The sequence below is a fragment of the Lygodium microphyllum genome, chromosome 3, assembly GCF_053477565.2.
Source record: "Lygodium microphyllum isolate KBCC chromosome 3, Lygodium_microphyllum_v1.1.10, whole genome shotgun sequence".
Lineage (NCBI taxonomy): Eukaryota > Viridiplantae > Streptophyta > Polypodiopsida > Schizaeales > Lygodiaceae > Lygodium > Lygodium microphyllum.
In genome coordinates this window covers 145,714,976-145,725,975 of record NC_141137.1, presented here as the reverse complement: position 1 = coordinate 145,725,975, position 11,000 = coordinate 145,714,976, and the positions used below count along the sequence as shown (strand labels likewise).

At 37.6% G+C, this 11,000-nt stretch overlaps 1 protein-coding gene across 6 annotated transcripts in view; it reads left to right on the top strand.

The window, feature by feature from the left end:
- Positions 1 to 8,317: 8,317 nt before the first annotated feature.
- The window catches only part of LOC148038996 (ubiquitin-like domain-containing protein CIP73), a 94,585-nt gene continuing 91,902 nt past the window's right edge, over positions 8,318 to 11,000 (top strand). For 2 of the 6 annotated variants that reach the window (XR_015690358.1, XM_087674857.1), the window contains exons 1-5: positions 8,319 to 8,587; positions 9,345 to 9,512; positions 9,865 to 9,982; positions 10,137 to 10,214; positions 10,311 to 10,420. Coding sequence is in view for 5 of the 6 variants with exons in the window: in XM_087674857.1 (XP_087530983.1) it covers positions 9,384 to 9,512; positions 9,865 to 9,982; positions 10,137 to 10,214; positions 10,311 to 10,420 (435 nt within the window). In the remaining variant the exon portion in view is untranslated. Of the gene's footprint in view, positions 8,588 to 9,344; positions 9,513 to 9,864; positions 9,983 to 10,136; positions 10,215 to 10,310; positions 10,421 to 11,000 lie in introns of all 6 variants that reach the window. The other 4 variants (XM_087674861.1, XM_087674860.1, XM_087674858.1 and 1 more) reach the window with 3 other exon arrangements.

Genomic DNA, 11,000 nt, shown 5'->3' with positions numbered 1-11,000 from the left:
GTATAGGCTTAGGGCATGAAGCAAAAAGAGGGAATTAGAAAAAGGGACCTTGCCACAATGGCCGGTCATGTAAAAAGGGATGGGTGCCTATGGGATTTTAGGGCTTGTATATAAAGTTCAAAAAGTAAATGGAAGCTCATTCTTTGGTGTGTGGCTAACAAGAGTCCTCTCTTCTTCTCTTCACCTTGCTTGTGTGTGTGCTCTTGAGAGAGGAAGTGTGAGAGTATGAGGGAGTGAGTGAGTGTGTGGGAGTGAGGAATCAAGAGGTGAAGTTCTTCACCATCTCCTCTTCTCTCTTCTCTTCTCTTCTCTTTTCTTGCGAGCGCAGCTATGGTGGATGGAGCTTGGAGATGGAGGAGGCTTGAGAATGCTTGAGCTAGCATCTAAGATCGTGGAGCTATCGGCGTGTGCGAGAGAGGATGTAACTCATTTTGGCATTAAGGTAAGCTCACTACACCCCGAAAGGATCGATGACACCTCGGCTAGGTGAGAGATAGCCATGAGAGCTCACTTGAAATGCTTGAAACAATAAGCGGTTCGTGGGTCTTGGCGATTGAGCATGAGCTCCCACTACAGGCACACAATTAAGAGGTTGTTTTCTTAAGGAGGGCAATTTTTAGCTTTTTTTTAAATATCAATGCCTAAGATTATGTGAAGGAGCCAATGTAAGGGAATTACTAAGAAAGCTAATTTTATGTGTTTATACAATGTGATAGTATCTAATTAGTCAACTAAAAAATGCCTTGGATGTGGAAGCGAAAAGCTGGAGGACACCACCCTCAATTTGGTGCATTCTATGGATGGATATATCCAAATAGCTGGGTGACTTTCTAAATTACTATAAGGAACAGTGTATCTTGGCCTCATGAAACACCACATTATGGTTATGGATAACCTTTTGAGCCTACGAATCCCAAAGGTGATAGCCCATCTCAATGGCATCACCATATCCAAGAAAGATGCATTTGATAGACTTCATATCCAACTTGTTATGTTTATCATTGGGAATATGGTAGAATACCTCGCATCCAAAGACTTGCAAATGGGCATATGAGGAAGCTTTGCCAGACCATACCTTCTTACCACCAAGAGCAATGCACAAGGATCTATTAATTAAGTGAATGATTGTAGTAACTACCTCTACCAAAAATGTATATGGTGTGCTTAGTTGTAATTAATCTTCAACAAAGGGGTTAACCCTTAGCTCCCTCTCATTTCACACTCTCTTTTGATTAAGTACAGTATTAGCCATTCTCCTCTCTTTAATTGGTTAGAAAGTAGCATTCCTTATATGGGTATTAGATTGTTGTTAGGGAGACCATAGAAGTCTAAGAATCTCAAGTTCATGCTTGTGGGTTGAGGGTATGGTACTTCGTAATAAGGTAGACTTGGGGACCACCCAACTAGCTAAGTCTACACATTCCATGGGATCAAGACAATGTTGCTTATGGATACATGTCCAAGTGACTACTCAACATTGCCTTTCCTAGCCTAGCTAGGATAGATGTGTCTCAATAATTAGATCCATCTATTGCTTGGTGCTAATGTGATGTCCTTGAGCATACAATAGAGCTTTGGGACCCCATTGCATCATCAAGGTACACCTTCTAAATGTGTTGTCAAAAGTTTTTGCTTTTGTTGACTTTTTTTAGTAGATGCACTCTTTACTTCTTGATACTTGGCTTAGGAGTAGCCATGACCTTATTCCTAGCTTTAGGCCCCCACTTAGCACTCATGTTCTTTTGATTAGAAATAATTTGGAACAATAACTTTTTATTCTCCTTTTCCCCTTAACTCCTCTAACACTTGTTTATCCTCCTCTCTAAAGGTTGTACTTGATCATTATGCAATTGTTTTAATTTTGATCTAAGAATAAGCCAATGCACCCTCCCTAAAAGCACTAATAATTTTGACACAAGGAAAGATAAGGTGTATTATTTGTGCATGAACGTCAATGTTACACTTATCAAATTTCTTGAAGTTTTGTCCAAGCAAGATCTTTCCCCACATCCTCTCAGTTTAATAGTATAAACAACATGAGAGAGATGCTTCTCCATCTCAATTGACATCAATATCTTACACTTCCCCAAGAGAGAACAAGGTGTGTGTGTGTGTGTGTGTGTGTGTGTGTGTGTGTGTGTGTGTGTGTGTGTGAATGTGCAAGTGTGTGTTGGGGGGGGGGGACACAATGAGGGTAATGCAATCAAGGTCAGATTTTTCAAGATTGACTAAAGATATGGTTTTAAATGTTATTCCCCAAAAGAACAATAATCCAACTTTAGTATTTAAATGATCAATGAGGTACCTAGCCTTAAGTATTAAAAAATATCCTTGTACAATCTAAATTTGAGAAGCATTGGGACTCAATAAAGAGAGAGAGAGAGAGGAGATAAAAATAATGCTTGATGAGAGAGAAGATTTAAAAATTTACTAGCTAAGAGTATCACATTATTTGTGTATGTATGATGTTTTGTTAATGTGAGACATAGTAAATCGAGACTTTGTGAATGAGCTATGTTGAAATGTTTCAACCTTATGAATAAAAATTGATCCCTCTCTATTAGGGGAAAGTTCTTTTCTAACACAGAAAACTAGCAATTGACATATCATATAATGGCCATTCTCTTCACATTTTGTGTTTGAGAAAATGGAGACCTTATCAATGATGGAAAATTTTTCTACAAACAAAATAGTAATGAATACAACTTTTTAGTCTAATTGTACTTAGATAATAAAATCTTTAAAATAGAGGAATTTGATCACAAGTTTAGGGGAGAGAATGTGTGTGTGTGTGTGTTTTGATAAAGGTCTAAAGCTATTAATATACGAGAGGCCCAAAGGTAGTATTGTAGAAGAGAGTTGCTAGAATTTCTTCAACAAAGAGAGAGAGAGAGAGAGAGAGAGAGAGAGAGAGAGAGAGAGAGAGAGAGAGAGAGAGAGAGAGAGAGAGAGAGAGAGAGAGAGAGAGAGAGAGAGAGAGAGAGAGAGAGAGAGAGAGAGAGAGAGAGAGAGGCCCAAAGGTAGTATTGTAAAACTATAGAAGAGAGTTGCTATAAAATTTCAGCCAGAGAGAGAGAGAGAGAGAGAGAGACTGTGTGTGTTTTGATAAAGAACCAAATGTATTAACATAAGAGGGCCAAAGGTAGTATTGTGGGAGAGAGTTGCTACTGGAGGGCGCCCCCCTCTTTGCCTTAAAACTTTTAACTTTTAGGCCTCTCCTACATCAATTTGAAAAAGACACCTCTCTAGTCAAAATACTATTCATATGTCTTTATCTTCTTTATTATCAATAATTTGTGAAAAAAGACACCTCTCCCCTTGTTCCTTTTACTCTCTCTCTCTCTCTCTCTCTCTCTCTCTCATGAAAAAGTTATCTTTATCTCTCTCTCTCTCTCTCTCTCTCTCTCTCTCTCTCTCTCCATTGAGTCCTAATGCTCCTTCAATTGAAATTCATTAAATTCAATTTATTTGAGAACATATTTTTGATAAATTGCTTACTTGAGGTGGATTAGAGTTATTATAAGTAATGATGTTTAAAGCCATGTCTTTATTCATTTGATATACACATTGAGAGAAACATGTGTGTGTGTGTGTGTGTGTTGGATTGTTTTACCATATAAAAATCTTTATTGTTGTGACAATTAACAAGTTATAATCCAAAGACATGGGGACACATAGTCTTGTATGACATTCTTGTCCATGCATGCCAAACTTTGCCATAGCACATGCACACTTGCTCATCAGATTATGGACAATTGGCCTAACTAACCTTCACATGAGAAGGTAAAGGACAACTAATAGGCTTAACATCTTGCAGATGAAACCGCTCAAGGACCTTTTGAATATACTCCTTCTTTGATAAGTAGAGGAGCTCCTTAGAGCGATCATGCGTAATGTGTATCCCAAGAATATATTAGGCATGTCCCATATCCTTTATCTTGAAGCTCTTCTAGAGCTGACCTTTCAAGGCATCCAACTCATCACGAGTGCTCCCAAAAATCAGTATATCATCCACATAGAGGATCAAAATCATAAAGCTACCATCACGAGCCTTCTTCCTGTATAAACACGGATCCATATCATTGCAGGAATAGCCCTGCGAGTGCATAAAGGCATCAAACTTGTGACTCTCTCATTCGTTGAGCATAGAATTTACACTTGTTTTCACCAATCACCATCCCTTCTTTATATCGCAATTAATAATCAACAAAATGTGGAAGCTTTAATAATGAGTTTTAATTTTTTAACCAATATTTAATGAGGTTGCTAGAGCCATGTACAAATAAGAATTGTAAGTTACTAATGGAAGATCTCATATTGTCCTTGCTTTCACAACAATGCCAACAAAACTCATGTGCCAACCAAACATGTTTCATGGATGTACATGATTTCATGGTGAAGGATGAAAGCATATAAAAGGAAAATATAACTTATGGATGACAATTTGCTTAGATCCCCTAACAAATGATGGGGCCCATGATACTTAGTTAGAAAACTTAATAGGAAATATAATTCTAAATGAAGAGATCTTTTATGGTTATGAAGGCTATCAAATTTCAATCTATTATCTACCAATTGATATCCCTAAATAATCAACAACAATTTCACACATGCATGTACACACACAAAGAGAGAGAGAGAGAGAGAGAGAGAGAGAGAGAGAGAGAGAGAGAGAGAGAGAGAGAGAGAGAGAGAGAGAGAGAGAGAGAGAGAGAGAGAGAGAGAGAGAGAGAGAGAGAGAGAGAGAGAGAGAGATTATTTACTTATATGTATATATTATAGCAAGTCAATCAATATCTAAAAGAGCATGTTTTCAAATTTGTCATAAAGGGATTAAAAATGTTTTGGAAGTATATAAATCAATTTGTAGAAGACAAGTATGCAAATGAGAGAGAGAGAGAGAGAGAGAGAGAGAGAGAGAGAGAGAGAGAGAGAGAGAGAGAGAGAGAGAGAGAGAGAGAGAGAGAGAGAGAGAGAGAGAGAGAGAGAGAGAAGTAATGGTGATGATGGTGGTGGTGGAAGTGGTAATGGTTGTTGTACCAAAGGGTGGAACAAGTATATTGTGTGGTATAGGGGGTTGCCAAATTTAAAAAAAACTCACTTAAAAGCTGGCTCCTTGGCCTTCCCCTAAAGGAAATGAAATGTAGACTTATATATCGGAGCTTCTTGATTGTAGAACTAGATGGCATAGACATTTTAGCTTAGATTAGATATAATTCAAACTTTTTCTAATGGTAATGGTATCTTCCCAATCAGGAGTGACTAAGTGCATCTATCTACTTAATAGATACAATGTTCATCACCCTTGTAAATAACACGATGATGAGTCAAGAAAGAACACACATTCCAAATAGCAAAATAATAAAGTTGAGTTTGAAACAAATGTTTACTGAAACAATCAAAGATATGTGCAAAATCCTAACAATGCCAAGTATTGCACATGACAACTTCAAGTATCGACACATTTAGAATTTAATAAATTACAAGTTTTCGTGCCAATTCAAGGTTCAAAATAGTTAATCTAAAAACTATTCGTTCACATTTATCTCTATGTAACTTTTGACATTGAACTTGAAATAGGGTCATATGGCTGCTCAAAATGATTGAAACAAATCCAATTAGCAATGAACATGAATCTAATTGTAAAGTTCTTCAAGAGTCATAAATTATTTTTGAATATCAAGTGCTGTATACAACGCCTTCTATAGACCATTGTGAGTTGTACCTATTCCCAAGCCCTAGTTGCACATGCCCATCATTAAGAACCACCACACGAGACATTAAAAAGGAGAAATATGGAGTAGCCTTAGGCTTTCCCAATTATTTTTACAAAAGAATTTGTCTAATTACATGCACTTACATCCAATTAGCATAAAGAAATTGCTACATGAGACATAAAAAATGAGAAGTATGTAGTAGCTTTTAGAATTTTCCAATTCTTTAAACAAAAGAATTTGTCTAATTACATATTGCACTTATGTTTTGGTGTATAGGGACTATAGATGGTAGAAACAGGCATCAAAGAAAAAATAATACCACCACAATGGTAGCCATTAGATGATAGACTCCATCTACTTTCTTACATTCTTCTATGATATCTTAGACTTTGACCAAGCAAATTTCTATTTTTTGGTTTTATGTTTTTGCAAGGTGCTCTTCATCAATACAACATCTCAACCCATACAAGAAGTTTCTAGCTAAAGATAATTAGCTCCAAAAACTTGTGAGTGTTGTTCATCTAGTGTTCATATAATACATAGTTTAAAAGAGAAGTTTCATTTTGCTTAGATATAGTTTTAAAAACATTGTAATTTTTCCTAACATAGAGATTAAGATGTAAAACCATATTCAAATATAGAATGATACTATTGTCTTGGAAAAATATACATTTTTATGCGAATAGAGTAAACAATAGCAATACACTCTATGCATATGCAAAATTGTAGGGCCTCCTTAAGGTCTTCTAGGAAAAAGAAAGCTATGGCTTGTAGTCTTGCAAAAAGACATGACTAAAACCATGTGGTAAGTTGATATGATATCTACAAATTCGAATAATCTTGGGCAACCAAATGTGCAAGCATTGTTCGCATACTAACAATATGTGCATCTTATGGAGTAGTCACCCTCTCACAAACGAGTGATCGATGTATGGGATGCATATAAGTTTTAACATGGGGGCCCACACATGTCATCTTATGGTTGCATGAGGCAAACATAAAAAATACAACAAATGAGATTTGCACATATGTTCCATCCAAAGATAAGTGATACAGTTCAACAAAGAAACTAACAGTCCTCATCTTGCCAAAGCAACTTCATAGGTGTCATTGTACTTGCTATACAACTGATACTAGTGACCATGGAAAGCATCATTAGCATTCTAACAACATGTGCATCTTGTGGAGTAGTCACCCTCTCACAAATGAGCGATCAATGTATGGGATGCATATAAGTTTTAACATAGGGGCTCATTGCCCACACATGTCATCTTATGGTTGCATGAGGCAAACATAAAAAATACAACAAATGAGATTTGTACATATGTTCCATCCAAAGATAAGTGATATAGTTCAACACAAAAACTAAAAGCCCTCATCTTGGCAAAGCAACTTCATAGGTGTCATCGTACTTGCTATATAATAGATACTAGTGACCATGCAAAATACAAGTATGGATTTCCATTTCCCACATAAAATAATCAAGAACCAACAATAGACCCTAAAACTCAATGATACATCTACTGTCCTAGAGATGAGCACTGCAATGTTGTGCCATATCACCCAACATTACTACTCTTGTTGGGAGTCCACATGAACATTCAACAAGTAATGAATTCATCCATTTCATTCTACTTAAGTACCCAAGGAAGACTGAACCAATGGGCAAGTTAAACATTTAGACAAAAGATGTCAAAATACTAGATCTATAAGTCTTGGATTTAAACAAGCAGAAACTAATCTCTATTGCAATACTGTCCAAGCTAATGTTGTCCATCAAAATAGCTTTAAACTACATGTAAATCTTGATAGTGCCAAGAATCGAGGCTATTCAACACATAAACACTTTCCCTACCAATATATGACAATGCAACTTCACAAGAATAGGGACTACCATCATGCACCTTGTAGACCTATATTGCACTCGACTATCAAACTTTGACCATTTGATGCTATATGACTAGCACAAAATTTATAGCATCACCAAAGCCACATTTGGATTTAATCTTAAAGCCACTTTACAAGATGCCATGAAAACACCATCCAACAAACATGAAAGATTGGTACAATTTACCGGTCACTAAGTTAAAAGATTCTTCTTCAACACCTTATTGCAACAAGTAACGTTAAGATCCAAGGGTAAACTAGTAAGCAATGAAAACATGGTGCAATCATAAAGTGTCAAAATGTCAACTCCAAGGTCTTGTGGAGAAGGAGGAAGGTCTTAAAAAAATTTGTAATTTATGTTCAATTTTGATTCTCAAGCAATTAAAGAAAGGACACTCCTTCAGATTACTCGAAAACAAGGACTTGAGCAAAAATAAAAAGCAATACTACCTTCAATTGGTTATGTGTGTCAACCTAGTTATTTATCCTCTCAAAAGAGGATTCTAGCATCCAATGGCACTATATGTCTAATCAAGAGTAGGAGAAAGGGTAATGGTTCCCCTTTCTACGTAGGACAACTTATATTAAATGTAAATTGTAATGGTGAAAATTCCATTTCACATCTTATACAAGGTCCGGATATTCAGTACCGCTGGTTGGGACGCAATATAGCCTATATCCATCCTGCTCATGTGACCAGATCCTTCCTTCACTTTCCCTTTGGTGCAATATTTATTTCCATGTACCTGGAAGTCTATATGCTAATAATAAAATGCAGGTTCTCCATTAAACTGCCTAAAAGCTGTTCAAGTACTGAGGTGCTTTCTCTTTCTCTGTGTCTGCCCGTCTCTGCGCTTCATGGTATCTATGTGTCGACAGTCGCACGCTAGAGCAGAGAGGATGAGGATCAGGTGAATTGATTCAGCTCGAGATATCCGGAACACTTGTTCGCTCAGCACCTGACCAAATTGCAAACAGCCACTGTAAGATCCGTCTCTCCGAGAGAGAGAGAGAGAGAGAGAGAGAGAGAGAGAGAGAGAGAGAGAATGTGCGTGCGTGTGTATATTCTTTGAAAAGCAGACGCTCACGCCCTGCTTGTCACAGAAGAATGGTACCAGACCTTAGCATTTGTATTGTGATGTCCTTTAGGCAGCTATCCTTTCATGATCATCATGTTTACCTTAAACGTCTCTTAGCTCGAAACAAAAAAAGAAAAGCGCGTACACATTTGCCAACTGTTTCCTTTGAGCATCATTTCTCTACATTCGTCCCGATTCCTTCGAGCAATCGAGCTCATTGTAAGCGATTAAGTATCGGTTTAGTGGTCTCTCTGCTGTTCATGGAAGCCGCGGCTTGAAGTGCAACATGAAACAGATGTCACTGGATTTTTGAACTTACATGTGCGCTGCTCTGCCATATTGTTGTATATGTATGATCTATATGGCCAAGAAAAGTTTGCCCTTTGAGACTCGACAGTGATAGTTATGCTGCCTAAAGAATATTTAGGCGCATGGCAGGCTGAATGATACTCGTTGCTTACTTTTTACTATCTAGATCATACTCTCCAAGTCCATGAGAATTGCCGGCTTAATTTAAGAATTGGCTTTGCGAATTCCTCATACTCTGGTCTCTATTAAACATTTTGTAATATATGCTGTTGGCTTCTGGTCTCAGTTGAACTGTTTATAATATATGCTGTTGGCTTTTGGTCTCTCTCAAACTGCTTTTATATGTTGTCAGTGCTGCAGCCTGCAGGGTTGTTTGAGAAACTTGTTGATCATGGAAGGCAGTCGGGTTGATGAAAATGCTATTGGTGTACAAAGTGCGAACGAAGCTTCCCATGCAATAATAGGGATCAAGATCAAGACTTTGGATTCCCAGGTTTACACCTGTCAGGTGGCAAGAAATGTGCGTACTCTTGGCAGTTTATAATCTAAAATTTTGGTTTTTTCGGGCTTGGAGGAAATTTGTTTTGGATTTTTGTCACTTAAGAGGGGATATATCCAAACTCTTCAAGCATGCATCTATGTATGCACATGTTTGTTAGATTAGTTGAGGCGATAGGATTAATTTCATGAGTTTTTGCTTTCTAAGGTGATTTTCTCTTGTATTTTTCTCATATATTTCCATGGCCTTTAAAGTTTACAACATACAATTAAGCAAATAAGTGCACGACTAACGAGGACTTGCTACATTCTTAGGCTTCTTTTTTCTTCTCAAGTCTGGTATTAGTGGTTAATGAGGTCTTTTCCTGCAACAGGTGTCTGTTCCAGACCTAAAGGAGCAGCTAGCATCATTAACAGGTGTGCCAACGGGAAGTCAGCGCCTCATCTGTCGAGGGAAGGTTCTCAAGGATGAACACAATCTATCAGTTTATGGTATTTAAAGTGATTTCTACCTTGTTGTTCCTGTCACAGTCTTGCAGCAACTGACAAGAAGCAATGACAAAAGATGTGCATTTTTGTGGATCTTATAATAGTGTTCGTATGAACTAAGTGCCTCTGCTTTTGGGTCATCTGATAAATGATTTAGAGGTCGAGGAAGGACATATGCTCCATCTTGTCACACGACCTGCTCCTCCATCAGCTGGAACCCAGAATGAGGATGAAGGTAAAGCCCATGCAACTTAAGTTCTGAAATTTGCGGTAAAGCAGACATTTGGAAGTAAGCCTGATGCTAATGATTTGTTCGATTTGTGTTCCTAAGATCAACATACTTTAGCTTCGCGCAACAGAGCTGGGGTGTCTCATAGTGTTTTGGTTGGGACATTCAATTCTCCAGATCATATTGGGACTGCATTTCCTGAAATTAACAGGGTAATTTTATTTAGTCACTTGCTTTGAGTAGGCCATGTCTGTGTTGACTGACAATTAAGATGTTTTTGAATGTACAAAGAAGCAAGAGAAATAGGAACATAGTTATATGCTGAATCGTTTGGTTTTCTTTTGTGCATTGCAAAATGAGTTGTATTGAAAAAGTGTCTTATTATAGCCTTCATATTAGTAGTTTTGATGTTCTCCCCCTTTCAGAAGAGACACACAATGGCCGACGCTCACAAGGTCTTCCCTCCGATTACTAGTTGAGAGAGTGCGTGAGAGCCATGCTTGCATTGTGCCTATGTAGTATGCACAGATAGTATAGCTTGCAAGCCAAATGACATACAGATTTGATCATGTTGGGACCCTTCTCCTCATTGACCCTACCAAGGAGGTGGGCCAATTGAATTTTTGAGTTGGTAAAAGCTAGGACTTTGAAAACACATCATCTAAATATAGGTGTGACACGTCCAACCAAGTGATGCAACTAGCAAGCCTTGAATGAACAACCTCTCGATTATGAGCCTAGGTTTTACTTTTGGTAGGATATTGCCTTTGGTTCTTGGCTTTGATCTTTCAC